At 34.8% G+C, this 25593-nt stretch overlaps 1 protein-coding gene across 1 annotated transcript; it reads right to left on the reverse strand.

The window, feature by feature from the left end:
• Positions 1 to 25593, reverse strand: LOC143252115 (LIM/homeobox protein Awh-like). The gene is made up of 3 exons (XM_076503783.1): positions 25392 to 25593; positions 3475 to 3716; positions 1 to 3178 (listed from the first exon to the last, which is right to left on the reverse strand). Exons 1-3 carry the CDS (start codon positions 25408 to 25410, stop codon positions 2873 to 2875), a joined length of 567 nt encoding a protein of 188 aa, XP_076359898.1. The 5' UTR covers positions 25411 to 25593; the 3' UTR covers positions 1 to 2872.

Here is a 25593-nt window from a genome sequence, read left to right on the forward strand (position 1 = left end):
ACAACAGCACATGTTTTTGTTAGGCAACAACAGTACAAAATGAAACTCCTAGTTACATTTGCTTACAGTTATGCGATTAAAATTAAAGACTTGTAATCTGCTCGAAAAACCCAGAGAAAAAAACGTGGGAAAACTGATCACGTGATGAATTTATATTGATACTGATATGCTTATAAACTAGGTATCTAATGTTATATACGTATGGACATCCATCACGAATCATACTATGTACGTCACAACAGTGAGACTTTTCACTTTATAAAACCAATTTAAGAAAGAACTAATTGTAAATGAATGTAAAAACATATCTGAGAGCACTAAAACAATACCCAGTTTTAGATCTCATTACACGTGGTTAACTTATTAAAATAAGAAATAAATATTCCTTGACAGATTGTTTAGGCAAAGTATTCATGATGATACTTTGTAGAATGGACGGCAACTGCCTGTTGTGGAAACACAAGTACAGAGGATGACGTTTCGAAAGTCTTCCGCTTTTCGTCTTCAAGTCAGTGTGTGTGAACGCAAACGCAAAAGAACTTGGCAGGGGTTAAGTTTAGAGCGAGAGAAATCTGAGGAATTCTCTCCCCAACAGGGGTGGTCAGGAACGTTGTGGTTCCTCTTCGTCTCTGCTCATGATAGATTATTTACTTTTACGTGGAAGTTTTCTTGTAATTTTATTTGACTTGTTTAAGGTGATGAAGTGGGATGGGGCAGTATGAAAATGACGGGTGAGAAAGGGGGGCGAGATAAAGGCGGCACAAGGGAAGTAGGCCAGGCTTGAGCCCGTAGTCCAAAAAGCCGACTAGACATCAACTCAAATGGCACGATTCGAGGCCTGGTAAGAATATTGCCTTGGCTGGGATCTAAAGATCCAATGCCTGAGATTTGGATGTGGGGGAATCCCACTTTCACAGGACAGACGCCGAATGTTTTGCTTGTCCTGTGCCCAGAGTGTGTGTGTTTTATTATTAAAAACTTGGTAGTCGTTTAGGTTTTAAATACTTTTGAGGAGGAAACCCCAAAGGCAAACCTGAGGCGCTCAGAAACTTTTGTTTCTCTTCAGCACCACACGTGTGTGAAGGATAAAGTCATCTTGAAGAGTAGAGTAAGAGCTTGATTTCTTTATGTCTTGGTTGATTTCTGGTGGTCGACTTGGGGCTACTTTGATGTAGCTGCGATGAAGACCAGTTGATTCAGAGGAGAACAGGAAGAACAAGCTATGTTGTGATGGGGAAAAATAAGAGAGTGTGTATAGGTGCTGACGGTCTTTCATAGTGTCCTGATGAATTGTGGAAAGCGTGTTGTGATTGGTTGGATTATCATTGTTTCTGATTGGAGAAGAGATTTCCTGTAGATTCAACCAACAACAGCCACATGTTACTCACTCTTTGTTCTTATATTAACATATTAAACCTTCAATTAACAAGGATTCCAGATTAGAAGAGAGTAACCTGTGGCTGCTGTTGGTTGAATCTACAGGAAATCTCTCCTCCAATCAGAAACAGTGATAATCCAACCAATCAAAACACGCTCTCCACAATCCACCAGGACAATATAAAAGACCGATAACACCTACACACACACACTGACCTGAAGACGAAAGGCGGAAGACTTTCGAAACGTCATCCTCTACACTTGTGTCTCTACAACAGGCAGTTGCCGTCCATTCTGCCCTCCGCTAGTACAGCGGTATGTCTACGGATTTACAACTCTAAAATCAGGGGTTCGAATCCCCTCGGTGGGCTTAGCAGATAGCCCTATGTGGCTTTGCTATAAGACAACACACACAAACACACCGTCCATTCTACAAGGTTTCATCAAGAAATATTGTTTAAGTTTTAGAAAATCTATTTTCAGCAATACTTTAAAAGCTAATAAAAATAATCTATTTTAGCTATTATTCAAAAACGCATAGCTGTTTTCTATATTTGCGCTTTCATAGGAAATTCTTATAATCCAAATTATACTTTCGTAAGAGTAAGAAGAAATATTATAGAAATACATACACAAACCTTTTAAGTTTTGTAATAAGGAAATGAAATAAAAAATTGAAATGTGCCACTGAAACACATGAAGAATAGTTAAAGAAAGAAATTTTGCTTTATTAGTAGAAATATTATTTTCCTAAGATAGTGATTAGAAACCCTTATTCGATATTCTGAAAATAAATTTTATATTTAATTTAGACTAAAGCCACATTGGACTATCTGCTGTGTCCACTGTGTGAAGCTGACCCCGAATTTTAGCATTCTAAATCCATCGGCTTACACCTGTCCCAAATTGTTTACGATAGGTATGAAACTTTTTAACTTCTAAAACTAAAGCATTAATGTGGTAAGTATTATCTGACTGTATCTTAAGATTCAGTTGTTACAGGTATCATCAACTGCTATTCAAATGATAAATAGTTACACAAACACACACACACATATATATATATGAATATACAACTTCACCAATTAACCACAAAGGAAATAGCAACAAGTCATACTTATCAAATATTTTCCGTTCTATTCTTAGTTTTACATTATATTTACATAAATATATGAATAGACTTTTTATAAAATCATATTTACACGAACAGTTTCTAGAGCATCTTTTCAGTCGTTCCTTGGATTTAGAAACAAGCAGTTACGTCCAAATTGGAAATCTCGGTTCATTTCAAGCCAATATTACTATGTTATATTACTCAAACATGTTTCCCTTTCAGAGAATTTATTTTCTTTAGAATACTACGAAAGAGATAACCAAGTTTGTTTGTTTTTTTCCGGAGGACACATAAACCTATCGTTGATCTGAAGATACATTGATAAAAACGATAAGACATTTTTATTTAACAACTCTTGTAAGTGTATTAAGAACGACTGAGTTAGAACAATTCTTGAAATGAGTTTAACGGAAATGAATCTCCAGAAGGCGCAGAATGATGGGAAACTGTGGGCGAGTATTCAACACAGGATAAAGGTTTTGGAATCTGAGGAGGAACACCTCCTAGTGTAGACTCTGTTCTCATCGAACCTGAGGCTGGGGGGCTAGGTTCTGAGAAAGAACTGACAGCTCCTGGACTACAGTCATTCAGATTGTGCTGTTGTTGTGGTGTGTGGTGTTGAGATTGTTGGTTCTGTTGTTTTACGTTATTTCTGCGCCATTTTGCTCTGGCATTCTGAAACCACACCTAAACACGAAGAAAACAAAGTATTATTCTGAGTTAAGCTGCAATTGAGAACCTTAATTGTATTTAGCGCTAATGTAAAGAAAAACAACTTTAATTACAATGCTGTTTATATTAAATATTCTCTTGCAAAGTTACGTTAGTAGAGTAACGTCAGCAATAATGAAAACAATAAACAATTACTTATAGAAGGTGGAATATTAAAGCATTATTTAATAAAAAAATTAATACACTTCATAAAAAAATAACGATTTTATTATACAAGTGGACACTTTAAAATAGAAATACATGAGCTCTACCTGAAGTACTCGTTTTGAAAGATCTGTCTTTTGAGCCAATTGTTTCAGGTCTTTAGCATCTGGATTCTGATTGATTGCGAAGTAGGACTTCATTGTTCTTAACTGATGGTGTTTGAATGATGTACGAATACGTTTTGACCGTAGCTGTCCGTTCGGGTGAGATAGGGCATTCTGATTGGGTACACCAGCATCAAGAGGTGGAATGTGGAGATTACAGCCCGACTGGTCAGTAAACAAAGGGCCTAAACCACAAAGTTTCGTTATTTAAATTGATGTTACATAGATAAAGCATAACTGAAATAGGATTAAATAGTACTTACTGTTTAATCGTTCTGGTTAGTATGATAGGGCTGTACATACAAGTTTTAATCGAATTCATAATCGCTTGTCAAGAAAACCAAATAAAACAACTTTCTTCTGATAATTTAATAATTCGATTACAACAGCATGAAATATTTTCACATCAAATTTTATAATTTCCGAGTTTGATTTTTTAAAACAATAACTGCTATGATAAATCGGCGAACAATGGTTACAATCTTACTTTTACTAAGCTATTAGTATTGGACCTATTTAACCATTAAACACTCATTCTTAATCTAGTCCCTTATAGATTTTCAAGAATAAGGAGAATGTATAATAAGAGTATTCCAACTACACTTTGTCTGTCATATCCATTACCAACGACACGTGTCGCTTAATTCAAAATTCTTTAAGCCGCTAGGATTAACAACAGTAGTCGGAACCCTATTTATATACGTCTTTTGTTTGTTTTTGTTTTTTGAATTTCGCGCAAAGCTACACGAGGGCTATTTGCGTTAGCCGTCCCTAATTTAGCAGTGTAAGACTAGAAGAAAGGCAGCTAATCATCACCACCCAACTCTTGGGCTACTCTTTTACCAACGAATAGTGGGATTAACCAAAACATAATAACGCCTCCACGGCTGAAAAGGCGACCATCATGTTTGGTGTGACGTGGATTAAAACCCGCGGCCTTCAGATTACGAGTCGAGCATCTTACCCACCTAGCCATGCTGGCCCTGAGATTTAAGAAATGTTAATATTATATGGGTAATAAAATAATAACCAATAAATGAACATCATGTTTGGTCTACAACATTGAAGACTGGAGTGAGAAATGGTTTAGAAAGTAACGACAATCAGGAAAGTTGAGAAAGAGAAACAGTTATCATGACCACAAACAAATCAGGCAAGTTGAGGAAGAGAAACAGTTGTCATGACCACAAACAAATCAGGCAAGTTGAGGAAGAGAAACAGTTATCTTGACCACAAACAAATCAGGCAAGTTGAGAAAGAGAAACAGTTATCATGATCACAAACAAATCAGGCAAGTTGAGGAAGAGAAACAGTTATCGTGACCACAAACAAATCAGGCAAGTTGAGGAAGAGAAACAGTTATCATGACCACAAACAAATCATGCAAGTTGAGGAAGAGAAACAGTTATCATGACCACAAACAAATCATGCAAGTTGAGGAAGAGAAACAGTTATCATGACCACAAACAAATCAGGCAAGTTGAGAAAGAGAAACAGTTATCATGACCACAAACAAATCATGCAAGTTGAGGAAGAGAAACAGTTATCATGACCACAAACAAATCAGGCAAGTTGAGGAAGAGAAACAGTTATCATGACCACAAACAAATCAGGCAAGTTGAGGAAGAGAAACAGTTATCATGACCACAAACAAATCAGGCAAGTTGAGGAAGATAAACAGGTATCATGACCACAAACAAATCAGGCAAGTTGAGGAAGAGAAACAGTTATCATGACCACAAACAAATCATGCAAGTTGAGGAAGAGAAACAGTTATAATGACCACAAACAAATCAGGCAAGTTGAGGAAGAGAAACAGTTATCATGACCACAAACAAATCAGGCAAGTTGAGGAAGAGAAACAGTTATCGTGTCCACAAACAAATCAGACAAGTTGAGGAAGAGAAACAGTTATCATGACCACAAACAAATCATGCAAGTTGATTGAAGAGAAACAGTTATCATGATCACAAACAAATCAGGCAAGTTGAGGAAGAGAAACAGTTATCATGACCACAAACAAATCATGCAAGTTGATTGAAGAGAAACAGTTATCATGATCACAAACAAATCAGGCAAGTTGAGGAAGAGAAACAGTTATCATGACCACAAACAAATCAGGCAAGTTGAGGAAGAGAAACAGTTATCATGACCACAAACAAAAGATTTTCAAGCTCACTAATACTAGTTTTCATGTTCACAAACGGTAAACAGTTCTTCAGGTAAACAGATAACAAATCACCTGTTGTGTACAGACACACATTAAACGGAGCACCATTATTTGTTATTAATTTGCTGTTCGTTACGTGAACAGCAACATGAAGAGTTGTTTTTAAAACCAGTTTCTGGTCAGATGAAAACAACCCATCAAAACTGTCATTTAGTCTAGTAATGAACATAATAAATTTATTATTCAATTCGTACGTGTTTCTCTAATGATTTGGGGCCTGGCATGGCCTAGCGCGTTAAGGCGTGCGCTTCGTAATCTGAGGGTCGCGGGTTCGCGCCCGAGTCGCATAAACATGCTCGCCCTCCCAGCCGTGGGAGCGTTATAATGTGACGGTCAATCCCACTATTCGTTGGTAAAAAGAGTAGCACAAGAGTTGGCGGTGGGTGGTGATGACTAGCTGCTTTCCCTCTAGTCTTACACTGCTAAATTAGGGACGGCTAGCACAGATAGCTCTCGAGTAGCTTTGTGCGAAATTCCAAAAAACCAAACCAAACCTCTAATGATTTGTCTGTTTCGAATTCGCGCAAAGCTACTCAAGGGCTATTGGCGTTAGCCGTCCCTAATTTAGCAGTGTAAGACTAGAGAGAAGGCAACTAGTCATCATCACCCACCTCAAGCTCTTGGGCTACTCTTTTACCAACGAGTAGTGAGATTGACCGAAACATTATAACGCCCCCACGGCTAAAAGGGCGAGCATATTTGGTGTGACGGGAATTCGAACCCGCGACCCTTAGATTATGATTTGAGCGCCTTAACCAGTTGGCAGAAATATAATTTTTCATGCGCCTTATATACTGACACAAAAAAAGTTGGATTTGCCTATTTTGAGTCTTTTTACGGAGTCAAAGTTCACTTTAAAACATAATGTTGGGTTTTCGGTTAATTACTGGGCCGTATTTTGACCATTTTACATGGGATTTGGTAAAAATATATTTTTATAGGTCCCTTACATGTATTTATAAAGATATGGGACATGCCAATTTTGGTCATATTAAGAGGTCAAAAGGTTAAATTAAACTCATAATTTTACGTGTTTTGATCAATTACTTAACTTTGTTTCGGCTCATTTACGTAGAATTTTGTATAAAAATTCTTTTTGCCGGTCCCAAACACAAATATAGACAACTTCGAACTTTTTTTTACCTTTGCTCTAAATTTTCGCCGATAACAACACAATTTAGATTTTCGTGAACTATAATTGTGTATGTCAACCAACTTACAAGGGGTCTGGTACCAATATACCTTTCTGCAGGTCCTAAGCAGTGATTTAGACAGTTTTCAGTTTTTCTGATGTCAAAATTGACCATGTCGGAATTGCTTCAAGGAGACATGTTGCATTCGCCCGCCCATCTTGGTCTCTTTAAATTTAGGTATTTCTTCCGCATGTCATAACGCAACTCTAAATACCACAAATACGTGATAACTCACTTCTGTTTTCAAACATCAAGTCCCTATCTAAGATCTTCACAGTTGTGAATTTACACCACTGTAAGATAGTGTAATACCAGATATCTGAGGGATAACCCTACATATCTCTTACATACATGATAACGAAAGACATCTTCAGTAGTGTAAAGTATTCTAGTAACAAGAGTTAATCTTGACAGGATCTAATAAAATAAACCTGTCCAAACAGGCTAGTAACACGTGTCCAGCTCAAGACAGCATGTCCCCCGCTGGTGCAACAGTAAGTCTTCGGATTTAAAACGCTAAAAGCAGGGATTTGATTCCCCTAGGTGGACACAGCAAATACTCTGATGTGGCTTTGCTACAAGAAAAAAACACAAGACAGCACAATTATGTAAATCTGCCCACATTCAGCAACACGTGTTTGTTAAGTGCAACAATATGAATCTATAAACAAACCAGTTGGTAACATATTTCTAATTCAAGATGAGATGGTTATAGTTGTATGTAAGCACATGCCTATATCGGTAAAGCATTGCAGTGCGAGCCTATCTGTATATAAGCTATTTTCTATCTCAAAATAATGTGGTATTGTAAACCTGACTGTAACTAATATAATATCATGTGTTTTAATTTAGTGTAATAATGTGAAATTATGTGTAGTTGAATTATTTGTAAACTGGTAGCACATGAAAATATCAAGAAAACGGCCTAATGTTAAACTAGTATCACGTGTTTCAATACAGAATGTCAATATAAAATTATATGGAAAATGATAAAAATTGACGATACAAAATCGATTCTGTCAAATTAAATTATGTAATTTTGTTGATTTAATAACAAAAATAATAATATCAGCAGAATAATACGTCATTACTTAACACCTAAATTAATTATTTAACATAACAAACTAGTATTCATTATTTTAATCTCAGCGATGTCTTATTCCAAACATATGTCAGGGACCCGAAGGGTTCAGCCATAGTCTTCGCTAATATAGAACTACTAGCGAGATGCGAGGAATCAGGCAGCAGCTGATTTGAATCAAATAATGGGTAATACTGTTTGTTTTTAATTTTTTATAATGCGCCTACAACTAAAAGTAGAAAGTATGTTCAGAAAACATTCAAGGCCTCTAACCGTGGAACGTATGATCCGCAGCCCATACCAAAGAACAAGCTGGTTAGATCTTTTTAAAAATATGCAAGTTTCATTTTTATGGACTATTCGTGTTTTCATATCCAGTTCAAATACTTAAAAAAAACGACACACAAAACGATGATATATTTGCAAATATATTAAGTATAGCAGTTAACATAATAAGTTAAAGGGATGAACGACTGGATAAGTATCTCATACGCCCACAAAATAATAAATATAAAGTTTATACAACAGAATGTTAAAACCTTTATCGTCTACAGTGATATCATTAAATATTTTTACATTCCACAGAAAGCGTGCGAGTCATGCAAAATATCCAGTTTTTAAATATGCTAAGCCTGACATTCCAACAACAACAACAACAAAATAAACGTTGATAAGAATCACCTTGTCATTGTTCTATCACTTAATAAATACATCACGGTAAGTTTCATATTGTTGTTTCGACCACACAATATAAGTATTGTTGGGAAGTCTTATCCTGTAATGTTTTAACAACTGACTAAGATATCATTTGTTTTTTTGTTTTTAAATTTCGCGCGAAAGTATACAAGAGCCACTTGTTCTAGACTTGGTAAATTTGAGGTAATAGACTAGACGGAGGGCTGCTAATCTTCTCTACTCGCCGCCAACTGTAAGGATACTCTTGACCAACGAATAGTAAGATTGACCGTCACATTATATCTCTCCCATGACGGAAGTGGTGAACGTGTTCGTAGACGGTATTCGATCCTACGACCGAACGATTGTGATTCAGGTGTCCCAAGTATAGTGTCATGCCTGGTTCTTAAGATGGTGTTCGGAGTTTTTATCCTATTGTTGTTCTAGTATTTAATTGGGCCTGGCATGACCAAGTGGTGAGGGTGCTCGATTCGTAATCTGAGTGTCGCGGGTACGAATCCCCGTCGCACTAAATGTACTCACCCTTTCAGCCATAGATACGCTGTGATGTACGATCGAACCCTTTATTCGTTCCTGAGAGAGAAGCCCAAGAGTTAGAGGTGGGTGATGATGACTAACTTTCCTCTTTCACACTAGGGACGGCTAGAATATACCTTGTGTAACTTTGCGCGAAATTCAAAACAAACTGTATAAATGAGAAAATATTTGTAAAGTTAACTTAAAGTTCTATAATTTAGCTTAGTTATTGTTCGGAAATTCATTCTTGTAGTTATATCACTTAACTAAGATATCGTTCAGAAGTTTTATCTTGTTGTTCTACCACTTAACTATGATATCGTTCAGAAGTTTTGGCTTGTAGTTCTACCACTTAACTATGATATCGTTCAGAAGTTTTATCTTGTAGTTCTACCACTTAACTAAGATATCGTTCAGAAGTTGTATCTTGTAGTTCTACCACTTAACTAAGATATCGTTCAGAAGTTTTATCTTGTAGTTCTATCACTTAACTAAGGTATCGTTCAGAAGTTTTGTCTTGTAGTTCTACCACTTAACTATGATATCGTTCAGAAGTTTTATCTTGTAGTTCTACCACTTAACTAAGATATCGTTCAAAAGTTTTATTTTGTAGTTCTACCACTTAACTATGATATCGTTCAAAAGTTTTGTCTTGTAGTTCTACCACTTAACTAAGGTATCGTTCAGAAGTTTTATCTTGTAGTTCTACCACTTAACTAAGATATCGTTCAAAAGTTTTATCTTGTAGTTCTACCACTTAACTATGATACCGTTCAAAAGTTTTATCTTGTAGTTCTGCCACTTAACTAAGATATCGTTCAAAAGTTTTATCTTGTAGTTCTACCACTTAACTAAGATATCGTTCAAAAGTTGTATCTTGTAGTTCTACCACTTAACTATGATATCGTTCAGTAGTTTTTATCTTGTAGTTCTACCACTTTTCTATGATATCGTTCAAAAGTTGTATCTTGTAGTTCTACCACTTAACTATAATATCGTTCAGAAGTTTTTATCTTGTAGTTCTACCACTTAACTATGATATCGTTCAGAAGTTTTATCTTGTAGTTCTACCACTTAACTATGATATCGTTCAGAAGTTTTTATCATGTAGTTCTACCACTTAATTAAGATATCGTTCAAAAGTTGTATCTTGCTTTTGGTTCATGTCTGAGGCCTGGGCTATGTATTACACTATGTGATATTTTTTAATTACTTATGTTGTAAAAGTACAGAAAATGACCATTATTTCTTTCAAACTTTCCTTTTGTGACCTGAATAATAAAAGTTAGAGATTAACCTATTTTCTATGTGAAAACAGGCAAATTTGCACATTTTCGTTTACATAAGGTCTGAATAAAACAACATATGAATCAAGATTTACATGTATTTATACTAAAGTTACAGAAAAATGTGTAGAAGTGAGTAGTGTTTCGAGGTTTGCTACTGTGATGTAAATCACTTTCACGTATCAGCCTCCAAATATAGTCTCCCATCATGTTTTCGTTATACACTTCCAGGTCACAAAAGCAAAGTTTGAGGAAAAAAATAGGTCTTTTCCATTCACTTTTAGCATAAGCAATTGGGAAATAACACATTCTGCCCAGGAACAAGAAAAAGTAAAAATTTTGTTACACAGTGTTACATTTCAGTCAGTTTCTTGGAAGGGTGCCTAACATATGATCTATTTCATAAACTACTAAACCTAAATAAAAACAAATAAAATATTTGTGTATGATAAATGTAAGCTCCAAGTATGTTCTTTTACTAACATAATTAATGTTATGACAGACAAAGTAAAACGTTTGTGAAATTATACATAAAAGTAGTTCAGAAAGACATTTTATTTAAATTATTTATTTATTTTTAACAACTATATCAGTTTACAGTCAGTAAACACAATGGTTTTAAGGACGTGAAAAAGCATTCTTCATTTATCGATGTAATCACGTTAGAAACGATAGATTTCTTTCATCGTTTCGCGAACTTGATCAAATCCGTTTTGACTTGGTGTTATGAATGACTACACAAAGTTATTTCAGAATATTAGTTTTCTCTAAGTCTTACTAAATTCAATTTGTTATTATGATGCTAAAGACGGATTTCAGTCTTATTAAATTTAAACTGCTATTATGGCGTTTAAGACAAACCTCAATCTTATAACACTTAAACTGGATATCAAACCCTGAAAGAGAGTTTTACTGCAGTAAAACTATGTACCTTTAATGATTTGAAATGCGAATATCATAAAGACTGAAGTAAACTGTTCAACTCAACTAATTAAAATGATACAGTTACAATTTCTAAAGAAGTTGTGAAAAGTGCTCTGGACAATTGGTATTTATCTTAAGTGAACATGACGTAATCAGAAAGCCAACCTGTCTGAGAAGTTCTAAAACTGTCTGTTTTAGCAATAGACAATGGTAAAGGGTGAATGTTTATGGATATAAATTTCATCAGACCATACAATGTTTGTCACATCTGTATTCACATTCAAGCTACTTGTTCTAACAGCTGAACTGTCTCAACAAATGATGTTTCATTCGTCCACAAAATCGTATGCTTACCAGTGTTGTTTCTGCTGTGTCTCTCTCATATTTACCAATACTGTTTTTACTTCTATCACTCTCCTCATGTTTTACCAGTGTCATTTACTTCTATCACTCTCCTCATGTTATACTAGTATCATTTACTTCTACCACTCTCCTCATGTATTACTAGTATCATTTACTTCTACCACTCTCCTCATGTTTTATCAGTATCATTTACTTCTACCACTCTCCTCATGTTTTATCAGTATCATTTACTTCTACCAGTCTCCTCAAGTTTTACCAGTGTCATTTACTTCTACCACTCTCCTCATGTTTTATCAGTATCATTTACTTCTACCAGTCTCCTCAAGTTTTACCAGTGTCATTTACTTCTATCACTCTCCTCATGTTTTATCAGTATCATTTACTTCTATCACTCTCCTCATGTTTTATCAGTATCATTTACTTCTACCACTCTCCTCATGTTTTACCAGTGTCATTTACTTCTATCACTCTCCTCATGTTTTATCAGTATCATTTACTTCTACCACTCTCCTCATGTTTTATCAGTATCATTTACTTCTACCACTCTCCTCATGTTTTACTAGTATCATTTACTTCTATCACTCTCCTCATGTTTTATCAGTATCATTTACTTCTACCACTCTCCTCATGTTTTATCAGTATCATTTACTTCTACCACTCTCCTCATGTTTTACCAGTGTCATTTACTTTACCACTCTCTCATGTTTTTTAGTAGTGTTATTTACTTTATCACTCTCCTCATGTTTTATCAGTATCATTTACTTCTACCACTCTCCTCATGTTTTATCAGTATCATTTACTTCTACCACTCTCCTCATGTTTTACCAGTGTCATTTACTTCTATCACTCTCCTCATGTATTACTAGTATCATTTACTTCTATCACTCTCTCCTCATGTATTTAGTATCATTTACTTTCTACCACTCTCCTCATGTTTTATCAGTATCATTTACTTCTACCACTCTCCTCATGTTTTACCAGTGTCATTTACTTCTATCACTCTCTCATGTTTTATCAGTATCATTTATTTTCTACCACTCTCCTCATGTTTTATCAGTATCATTTACTTCTACCACTCTCCTCATGTTTTACTTTGTATCATTTACTTCTATCACTCTCCTCATGTTTTATCAGTATCATTTACTTCTACCACTCTCCTCATGTTTTATCAGTATCATTTATTTCTACCACTCTCCTCATGTTTTACTAGTGTTTTACTTTACCACTCTCCTCATGTTTTACCAGTGTCATTTACTTCTATCACTCTCCTCATGTTTTATCAGTATCATTTACTTCTACCACTCTCCTCATGTTTTATCAGTATCATTTACTTCTACCACTCTCCTCATGTTTTACCAGTGTCATTTACTTCTATCACTCTCCTCATGTATTACTAGTATCATTTACTTCTATCACTCTCCTCATGTATTACTAGTATCATTTACTTCTACCACTCTCCTCATGTTTTATCAGTATCATTTACTTCTATCACTCTCCTCATGTTTTACTAGTATCATTTACTTCTACCACTCTCCTCATGTTTTACCAGTGTCATTTACTTCTATCACTCTCCTCATGTATTACTAGTATCATTTACTTCTATCACTCTCCTCATGTATTACTAGTATCATTTACTTCTACCGCTCTCCTCAAGTTTTACCAGTGTCATTTACTTCTATCACTCTCCTCATGTATTACTAGTATCATTTACTTCTATCACTCTCCTCATGTATTACTAGTATCATTTACTTCTACCACTCTCCTCATGTTTTACCAGTGTCATTTACTTCTATCACTCTCCTCATGTATTACTAGTATCATTTACTTCTATCACTCTCCTCATGTATTACTAGTATCATTTACTTCTACCACTCTCCTCATGTTTTACTAGTATCATTTACTTCTATCACTCTCCTCATGTATTACTAGTATCATTTACTTCTATCACTCTCCTCATGTATTACTAGTATCATTTACTTCTACCACTCTCCTCATGTTTTACCAGTGTCATTTACTTCTATCACTCTCCTCATGTTTTACCAGTGTCATTTACTTCTATCACTCTCCTCATGTTTTACCAGTGTCATTTACTTCTACCACTCTCCTCATGTATCACTAGTATCATTTACTTCTACCACTCTCCTCATGTTTTACCAGTGTCATTTACTTCTACCACTCTCCTCATGTATTACTAGTATCATTTACTTCTACCACTCTCCTCATGTATTACTAGTATCATTTACTTCTACCACTCTCCTCATGTTTTATCAGTATCATTTACTTCTATCACTCTCCTCATGTATTACTAGTATCATTTACTTTCATCACTCTCCTCATGTATTACTAGTATCATTTACTTCTACCACTCTCCTTATGTTTTACCAGTGTCATTTACTTTATCACTCTCCTCATGTATTACTAGTAATATTTACTTCTATCACTCTCCTCATGTATTACTAGTATCATTTACTTCTATCACTCTCCTCATGTATTACTAGTATCATTTACTTCTACCACTCTCCTCATGTTTTATCAGTATCATTTACTTCTACCACTCTCCTCATGTTTTATCAGTATCATTTACTTCTACCACTCTCCTCATGTTTTACTAGTATCATTTACTTCTATCACTCTCCTCATGTTTTATCAGTATCATTTACTTCTATCACTCTCCTCATGTTTTACCAGTGTCATTTACTTCTACCACTCTCCTCATGTTTTACTAGTATCATTTACTTCTATCACTCTCCTCATGTTTTATCAGTATCATTTACTTCTATCACTCTCCTCATGTTTTATCAGTATCATTTACTTCTACCACTCTCCTCATGTTTTACCAGTGTCATTTACTTCTACCACTCTCCTCATGTTTTACCAGTGTCATTTACTTCTACCACTCTCCTCATGTTTTACTAGTATCATTTACTTCTACCACTCTCCTCGTGTATTACTAGTATCATTTACTTCTACCACTCTCCTCATGTATTACTAGTATCATTTACTTCTACCACTCTCCTCATGTATTACTAGTATCATTTACTTCTACCACTCCCACCACGTTTTACAAGTGTTGTTTATTTATACACTTTTCTAGTGTTTTATTAGTAGTGTTTATTTCTATCACTCTCCTCATGTTTTACCAGTAGTGTTTATTTATACCACTCTCTTAATGTTTTACCATTATTGTATAATTATACATCATATTGAACCTCCGTTGTTTATCTTTCTCACTCTTCTTAATTTTACTAAAGTGCAAATATTGACGGCTGAAAATACTTTCAAGGATTTACTAAGCGAATCTAGTCTTTAGATGTTCAACATAAAATCTTCTATTAATCTTGTGACATAGCATACACCCTTCTTATGGACAGTGAGTACAATAAAAATCTATTGACGGTCTATGTATTTATCGTGACTGTTTACATTTGTTTAATATTTGCAGAAAAAATCTGTTATTACACAGCTATTTACATAACATTATCTCTATTAAATGAAGTGAACAATACTATTGAACAAAAAATATCTATCTTAAATTATGTGAACAATACTACTGTAAACTACGCATCTGAGAAACTAAACAATAATACTTGATAAACAATCTTCAATTTGTCTGGCGTTGACACAGGTTGAGATAGTAAATAATTAGTTTGACGTCATTATATACGTGATTTAATACAAAACGCAGAACCGCCCGAAGACCCAAATTATTCAGTTTCTAGTTTTCCTTAAACAGAGCCACGCCAAAGCCTTAGTTATATAGTTTTACTTAAACATAATCACCCGAAACCAGTCCTTACATGTTAATAACTGGATTCTTTACAAAGGTGTTTGTGACTTGTTGGTGGTAAATTTTAACAATAAATATTCATAGCACAGTTTACTTCTTTTGAAATAATATATTAAAACAGGTCAAATGTATATACAAATGTTCATTACATTGTTGGTTATCACAGCTGTATTCAATTATTTATATTGTCTCTTTTTTTTTCGTCAAAGTCCACATTGACTGATTCAATTACTTTAAAACACAACTGACACGACAAATTATTTTTCTCTTTTCTGTTATTACGATATAATTTGTGATAACGTAACTTTAAAAACTGTCGCAGTACGCTATTTACGGCTAACTCAAAATCACTCGGCTAAGATTTATCTACTTATATATCGAACTATATTTTTGGGCGCGTATTTATAGCCCGACAGAGAACTAGAGCTTGTCACACATTAAGAGATTTTGTGATGGAATAATACTCAATTAAAACAAAAAGAAAAAGAAACAATTAGAAAGTCTTTGTAACATGATGCAACAGTATAAGAATCACCAATTCATAACTAGCGAACTACGCAACGTACGGCTCGGGAACAGTTACATAAACAAACTTACAATAAAATATCGCTTCTCAAAGTGACTGAGTTTAACACTTGCACTATATAAACTATCTAAATCAAATCATAACACTCACATTAAACCTAAATTGAAACAGTCATGAATATTTAACATAGAACCACCCAAGACCTTAGTTATCCAGCTTATATAATTAGTAGAACAGAACTATACAAAAACCCTAATTATCAGTTTATATATTGCAACAAAACAGAACTATCCGAAGACCAAGTTACCAGAGTTCTGTAGTTTTACTAAACCAGAACCATCCGAAGGCTCTACTTATCCAGTCTCTACAATTTCAACGCGGTAAAAGAAAGAATGTTTAACATAAAAGTCCGTCATTCTTCTATTATTCATTCTTACTTTACACATAACAAAGATAAACTTTCGTCGACTCACCACCAGTCTATGATTTAAAAATGTTATTCGGTCATTTTCGGGATGCGTTAGCTTCTAAAAGTTTACTCTTTATGTTTTCACACCGTACGTGCAACATCAAACTTAGAAAATAATAATAGGTATCAGAGTCAGTCGTACTTTTATGTGAATTTTTTACGTACTTATGTATCTCAAGACGGCTGGTATGGGTATTAACACTTTTACTAATACATCAGAGAACAACGTTTCAACCTTCTTAGGTCATCTTCAGGTTAATAAGCAGTTAGCCTTTACTTGTATATGTAGCCTTTCAAAGCAAAAAAAAATAATAAAGCTAAACGAAACTAATATTCAGTGAAAAGCTTACTAAACAAAACGATGAATTCAAATATCCAAGAAGAGAAACGTTTACAGAAGGCAACTTCTGAATTGAATAATTACAACGTTTCGGTCAATAGTATAGAGTCAGCATCAGATAAGAGTTACCTTTAAAAGTAAAGGCTAGCCTTCCTTAGATGAAGTCACAAGATGTTCGATTAAATAATGATATGCCATAATATAGTTTTATTTTAAGTCGTTTGGAAATGCGGAAACTCTAAGATTATTTGATCGAGAGTATTTGTTTTATGTAATCAGTATCTATCAAACTAAGGTTTGTGTGTAGTAACGGTAAAAAGTACGAATTATCGTCCATTATACTACTAAATACGTTAACTCTTAGCTTCACTGGCTCCCGAACGTATTTTCAGCATCGTTTAAAAATAAAAACTTTTATTTTAGTTAATCGTTCAGGTTCAAATTTATTGCAAAAAATTTGTTTTATACACATACATACACGAGTGTGGATAAATTATATTTATAATTTAAGATACGCTAAACGATTTGCAAGTTCATAGTGATTGAGTCAATATGGCATTTAATTTTCTCTATGCATTTGAAAGCAAGTTTAACTTTGATAAAATATATTTTTATATAGTTAGTTTAATTTATTTTGTATAAAGTACATTTTCACAAATAATATTTCTTCGTTTCAGTTTGTTTGTTTGTTTTGGAATTTCGCACAAAGCTACTCGAGGGCTATCTGTGCTAGCCGTCCCTAATTTAGAAGTGTAAGACTAGAGGGAAGGCAGCTAGTCATCACCACCCACCGCCAACTCTTGGGCTACTCTTTTACCAACGAAAAGTGGGATTGACCGTAACATTATAACGCCCCCACGGCTGGGAGGGTGAGCATGTTTAGCGCGACGCGGGCGCGAACCCGCGACCCTCTGATCACGAGTCGCGTGCCTTACGCGCTTGGCCATGCCGGGCCCTTCGTTTCAGTCAACTAGTATCATATACGAAGTATCAGTAAGACAGTTGACGTATATGTACGGTAATGAAGATGAAAATTGAAAATTTAACATCCTCACGTGAACGAGAACGAAAGTCGTCAGCAACCATAAAACAACGGAGTGAAAATATTAAATCTTAAAATGAATCTAAATAAACCTAAAGACAAAGCATACAGAAATACAAGCGAATTTCAAAAACTTGTAGAGTCACAATCAGTGTATAATTGCGCGCTAACATTCAAAAAGCCGTGAAAATAGTCCATTCCTTCAATTGTACACTAACGCAAGAGCTCACTGTACAACAACAGGTAAACAAAACTGAAATCATTAGTGGACCAGGTTCAGATGTGCTTGAACCCATAAAAGACTGAACTTAAAGATACATTCACAGTCTAAAGCCAATTATGAGAAAGTACTTGTCCCATTGGTTCTGAGTGTGAAGTTAAGTTGCATTTAGCAGAAGGACTAACAGTGAGACAAGTACTTTGTAACTACTGTAGTCTCTAGGTCGACCTAAGGTTAGGCGTAGTACGTGTTAACCTCACTTACCAGATTACAGTTGAAGCTGTTTGGAGTGCAATACTGTGGATAATTTCCTTTATTGGAAGCTTGGTGCAACTGGCATAATAACAAAGGAAACCTGCTGCAACCTAGTAACCTACTGCAGTATTTTATCAAACATAATCAATGAAATATTACAACGGCGTGAGGAGGTGTCCCTGAGAGAAATGGCAACTCGTCCAGTAAGAAAAGTTATGTGTGACTCCTGCTGTCAGCTTGCTACTGTCTGTATCCAGAAGAGAGCAGTCAAAATGGCAGTGTGGAATGTGAGAATTTTACACCTAACTGGAAAACTGTTTAATGTGAAGCATGAGATGAACAGATTAAAGAACAATATTCTAGGTTAATGTGAAGTACGTTGGAAAGGTATAAAGATATTTTATTCAAAACGTCAGATGATACGAAAATGGAGTTTGGTTGACTTTGGACAAAGAAACCTTAACGTTTTTGCAAGCGTTTTGGGCAACGCCTAATACAATGACGCTTGTTAAAATAAAGGCGAAACTTTTCAACAATGTAATAATATAAATCGATCCACCGACACTTCAAAACGAGGGAGAAGACATTGAAGACCTAGATAAAGCGAAAAAATAACGTAAACCGCGAGAAGTGGTCGCAGTGATGGAAGATCTAAAGTTGTTTGTGAGCAGGGAGATAATATTGTTGAGCACACGGGTTTGGTAGTAGTTGCTCTTGTTTTGAATTAAGCACAACAACTACACAAGGCTATCTGTGCTCTGCCCACCACGGGTATTGAAACCCGATTTTTAGCGTTGTAAGTCCACAGACATACCGCTGAGCCACTAGGGAAAAGGGTTTGGTAAGAGAAGAATAACTAACTGATTGGTGTTTTGCAAATGGAAAAGTCATCGAGAAAAGATGTTTTGAGCATCACCCGAGAAGAAAGTTACACAAGAAAGTGTTTCGGATATAATGTTTTATACCAACTTTATCATATCAACACTAATAGAACATTCAAGAATGTACTACAGAAATCTTAAGTTCACCAACTGTTGACTACAGGAGTGACCATGTCCGTGTAGTATGTACCATCAAGATAAAGTTGAGGATACTTAAAAGTCAAAAGCGACAAAGAAGTTCGATTACACATTTAAATGAAAAAGGATCTTATTAAAAAAGGTGTTTAGTTGAAATTAAAAAAAAACTGTCTTCAAGAAATTGAAAATGAAGGAAACATATCAAAATGACTGAAACTGCAGTAGAACAAATAAAATATATGGAAGAGTTTGGTACAGAAAAGTTAACAAATATTATCAATAAGTTATAAAAGTGGCGAAATACATAAGGAATCCTATAAATCAATCTTTACTGAGATCCTCAAAAGGCCTGAAGTTTTTGAACGTGAACACCATCGAACCAGCATTTTAATGAACCAGGTGGCAAAGATTCTATTGAAAGTGTTGATGATGAAACCTAGAAGTAGAATATGACTGGACATTGCAAAAGTTTGGTGTGGTTTTACTGATGATCGTGGTACAAGAAATGTCATCTTTATGGTACGAATGCATTTGGAGAGGATACTAGAAATGAAGAAAGACCTTTTCTTGTGTTTTATTGATTGTACTGAAGCTTTTGATAGAGTCAAGTATGTGGAGTTAATGAAAATGTCAGAAGAACTGGAAACTGGTGATAAAGATTCAAGAGTTTCAAGAAACCTTTAATAGGCCAAACAGCAGTAGTAAAGATAGAAAATTAATTAAATGATTTCAAATTAAGAGATGCGTGAGGCAAGGTTGTGTACTCCACCTGACTTGTTACTTTGTACAGTGAGAAAATCTTCAGGGAGATTGACGACTTACCAGGACTGATTATTGACAGACAGAATTTGATGGTTTATGGTGTCGGTGTTAAGCACAAAACTACATAAATGGCTATCTGTGTTCTTCCCACCGCAAATATACCGCTATACCACTGAGAGATGATACAAATTTTGAAAAAAATTGCTTTCTGTTGATGACACAATTTTAATAGCTGAATCAGAAGAGAAATTATAGAAAACCAGAATGTATGGTAATTACAAGAAATAAGATCTTTACTGTAGGTCAAAGCAGATAAGGAACAGATACGAGGGGTCAATAAAGTCAACTACCTGTGAAGATGGATAACGTAAGATGATATAACGAAAAGATACCGACAAATAGTAAAATATCTATGGGAATGGAGTGAATAATTTTAAATTATCATGTTATAGTAATTTTCACATATGCACCAGAACGTTGAACAATATCGCAAAGTATGGAAAAGAGAACTGAAACAATTTGGTTGTGGTTCTTAAGGTGCATCTCGTGGTTCTTAAGGTGCATCTTGTGGTTCCTAAGGTGCATTTTGTGGTTCTTAAGGGGCATCTTGTGGCTCCTAAGGTGCATCTTGTGGTTCCTAAGGTGCATCTCGTGGTTCTTAAGGTGCATCTTGTGGCTCCTAAGGTGCATCTTGTGGTTCTTAAGGTGCATCTTGTGGTTCTTAAGGTGCATCTTGTGGTTCCTAAGGTGCATCTTGTGGTTCTTAAGGTGCAACTTGAAGGTACGTCGGACAAGTCATACTTCAATTGAACGTTTTTTGTCCAGAGCAACCAGTAATAAATGATTAAAGTTTCCAGGTTACGTTATGAGTAAAGACGAAACTTAAAGTCTACTCATAACCGGAAAAAATGAAGACATGAGAGTCCGTGGATAACAGAGGTTGATTTATGTGGAGAGTCCATCTCAATGGATGAACGTATCAACATTGGAAATTATTTGTGTCTTAAGCAGAAGAGAGATTCTGTGTAAGACCTTAAGAAGCTCTGCTTGGAAACGGTACCTGGAGATAGTTGTCCAATAATAATATAAAAACATAAATACTTCAGAATCCACATAATAAAAGGACAGTATACAAGATATGAGTAATAAATAAAATAGATTATGTTCTCAACCACGTATAATCAAAAGCATCGCATAATTTTCCCTTGAGGCCAGGCATGGCCAAGTGGTTAAGTCACTCGACTCGTGATCTGAAGTGTTGCGGGTTCGAATCCCCATCACACCAAACAATGCTCGCCCTTTCAGCCGTGGAGGCGGTATTATGTGACGATCAATTCTACTGTTCGATGGTATAATAAATCCTAAAGAGTTGGCAGTGGGTGGTGATGACTTACATTGCTAAATTAGGGACGGCTAATGCAAACAGCACCATGTAACACAAATTTTGTTCCTGGATAGTATGTGTTATTTCTTAATTGCTTATGTTGTAAAAGTACAGAAAATGACCATTATTCTCTTCAAACTTTGTTTTTGTGACCTGGATAATGAAATTTAGAAATTAACCTATTTTCTATGTACAAACGGGCAAATTTGCCCATTTTCATATACATAAGATCTGAATAAAATAACATATGACCCAAGATTTACATGTATTTATAAGTTATACAAAAATGTTTAAAAGTGAGTAGTCTTTCAGAAATTTGTAACTGTAATGTAAATCATTTTCACGTATCAGCCCCCAAATATAGTCTCCCATCATGTTTTTGTTATACGTTCCTTGGTCGCAAAAGCAAAGTTTGAAGAGAAAAATAGGTCTTTCTCCATTTACTTTAGGCATAAGCTATTGTGAAATAACACTTTCTGCCCAGGAACAAGAAAAAGTAAAAAGTTTGATACATACTATAGTCCTCGTGTAGCTTTGCACGAAATTCAAAACAAACAAACATCTTTTCCTTAAAGGAAAGTTAAAAATATGAGCAGAAGTTGGTTTTCCTGTATATTAGTTGCATTGGAATAGAAAAATTACAACATTAATTAATAGTACAAAAGCATAAGATAATACCTTCTTAAGACTATAGCACTGATAAAATTAACTGAAAGTGAGTGTCACGTGATAGTATTTTAAAACCGTCCTTGAACGTGAACAATGCCAGTTGAAACCACACAGAACACCATCAGGTTCATGAGTAGGAAAGAACAGGTGAAAATTGTGTCTTTTAGAATGGAATTTCAAACAGTTATTTCGTGCAATGTTATATTTATTGAAAAATAGTCTGTAGGTATGGATTATGTTTGTAAAGCGATAAACATTAAATTTTAAGTTTTTCAGTTAATTATTTAACGCAGACTAAAAAGGTATTCAGTCTTGCTACGCACAAACATAAATCCTTTTTTATAATGAAGTAATAAACCTTCAAGCAAACTCTATGTGATCGCCCTATTAACAGAAGGAAAACTGTATACAGGGAGTTAGTTATAAGTTGTTGCTTTATCATAAATGTTTACGTTTAGTTTGCCACTGGTAAACGAGATATCTAGGTCAAGGATGAGACAAGAAGTTGTCGTTTCATTGGTCATATCAAGTTCCACTGAGTAAATAGAAGAGAAAGTTCATTCCAAGCCGGATTGTTAAAAGAAATTTGATCGTCTATGTAACGAGTGAAGCAGTACTCATTCAGAGTTTGTGACAGTGAGATGAGCAAGTGCTCTTAAGAGAAGAGGTGAACATTTTCCGCATTCAAAGAATAGAATCCATCAGAACTTTAATTGTTTATATATGTATATATACTGTGGTTAAACGTGATTAAATTATTAAATACAGTAACTAAAAAACAATTTCTTCAGTTAAAGATCTGATCAAAAAGAAGTTTGAAGGCTGAAAAGGTGTCTTCGTTGAAAGAGTAGTAAAGTCAAAGGAAATAGGCAAATAATTATTAGTAATAGGTGAATATTTGAAGAAGTCTAGTACCTTGTTATCATTGTTAATAATCGAGTAAACTTTATTAGAAAAATAGTCAGTACTGATTTTAAGCCAATTAAGATTTGATTAATAGTAAACCAAATGGTTTATCAGTAGTTTTACCGAACAGGTAATAACTACGAATGCGTGTGTACATATGTGTAATTTTCTTACAGCAAAACCACATCGGGCTATCTGCTGTGTCCACCTACGGTCCTGATTTTAGCGCTGTAAATCCTAAGACACACCGCTGTCTAAGGGGGGAACAAATCTGAACCTTACAGGAGTTTCATGCGTTTCGAGTAGTCTAAAGAAAAACATATTTAACTATTACGAATTTTACGACAAAATGGAAATTCAGTTTTTGCTATCTTTGTTTAAACCATTTAAAATATAATTACTGTTGGTTTTTGTTTTTAGCAAAAATTGCATCTACATTTATCTACACGGGTTATCATAATGTTTTCCTGAACTAGCAAAATGGTTTGTTCAAATAGGAAGGTCAGGTTTTATTTTTAAATAGAAATATCTAAAGCATTGATTTTATGTCTAACAGATGTGAGACTATTTTTTCACATTTTGGGAGTTGGTAAAAGTGATGTATTAATATGCATTAGTCAATATTCCTTTCTAATGATTTTGTTTTTACCAGGAAATACGAATTTAGAGTCCTCTTTCAGAATTTTTCATAAGCTTATCGTCATCTGAAACTTTAAGGTTACCTGTAATAATTGACAAAAATGATCATTCAAATTGTTATTAAGAACAATGACATGGCAAAGCAAACAATGTCTAAAACACTGACTTATTCAAATTACATTTCAAAAGTGTACATGTAATTATAAACATTCTTAGTCAGCTTGCGAAAGGCGTTCACACCATAACAACTGTTGATAAATGGTGAAACATTATTCGTTATTATCCTTCTGGAAGTGTTTGTTCTTGAATTTGGCGCAAAGCCACACGATGGCTACTTGCGCTAGCCGGCCCTAATTTAGCAGTGTAAGAGTAGAGAGAAAGCAGCTAGTCATCACCACCCACAGCCAACTCTTGGGCTACTCTTTTACCAACGAATAGTGGGATTGAACGTCACATTATAACGCCCTCACGGCTGAAAGGGCGAGCATGTTTGATGCCATGAGGATTCGAACCCGCGACCCTCGGATTCTGGAAGTGAAATAATGAATGAATATTTCTTAAAATAACTTGTTTCATTTTCTTTTCCAAGTTTTACGGTTACTTAGAAAACCGGTTTCATAATTTTCAATAGTGTTCAGTTCTTATTAATTTTCTTTTAAATATAACAGAATTTGAACAGATACCCTTGTCTTTCTTGCTTCTAAATATAGAAAATCATCCCAAGTTGTTTAATTCCTGTTTAAGATAAAAAAAAAAAGATATAGACTATTTTACAATAAAATATAAAACATGTAGTGCAGCTTTCTGATCTTCTTAAAATTTACAATAAACGACAACGTTAAAAACGATCAGGTTTACATCTGATATAAAATCTAATAAACTATTTACTTTACTTATTTTCACATAGGCCCGGCATGGTCAGGTGGGTTAAGGAGTTCAACTCCTAGTCTGAAGGTCGCGAGTTGAAATCCCTGTCGCACCAAACATGCTCGCCCTTTCATCCGTGGGGGCGTTATAATATGATGGTCATTGCAACTATTTGTTGGTAAAAGAGTAGCTCAAAAGTTGGCGGTGGGTGGTGATGACTAGCTGCCTTCCCTCTAGTGTTACACTACTAAATTAGGGACAACAAGGGCAGATAACCCTCGAGTAGCTTTGCGCAAATTAAAAAATTAAAAATAAATAAATTTTCTTGCACCCTGGTGTATTGCACATTAAAATATTTCATAAAACTGGTGGAAAATGTTAGTTTACATGTCAATCTAAATCTATAATTTCATATTAACTATTATTCAAAGAGTCTTTTAGTGTTTTCATAAAATGCTCTTCATATTCCAAACTTATTTTATTGCTATATGACCAAAACGAATAAATTTTAAAATAAGGTCCTTTTAAACTTTCAAGTTCTATATTAAAGCACACACATAATTACTAAATTCAGTGTTACAGTGAGTTATCTTTATTTTCATGTGAACTGTAGTGTATTAAACATCAAATCTCGGTGTTTATTAATATAGAGGTGCATCAGAAAGTTGCACCTTTTTAAAACTCACCCATATTTTGTGTGGTCATACCATTAACTTCCACCTGTTGTCTTCCGTTTCCGCGGTCTTCCTTTCCTCACAGTACCTGTGGATGTAGTGTTCGAATTGAGAAACTGCCCGCTCGTACCAGACTGGCCTTCAATAGTTCTGTTTGTTCCTATGTCTGCTGACAGATAGGGCTCGCCCTGTACAAGTAGCTCGTAGTGGGTTC

Source organism: Tachypleus tridentatus, chromosome 6 (genome assembly GCF_004210375.1).
Source record: "Tachypleus tridentatus isolate NWPU-2018 chromosome 6, ASM421037v1, whole genome shotgun sequence".
Lineage (NCBI taxonomy): Eukaryota > Metazoa > Arthropoda > Merostomata > Xiphosura > Limulidae > Tachypleus > Tachypleus tridentatus.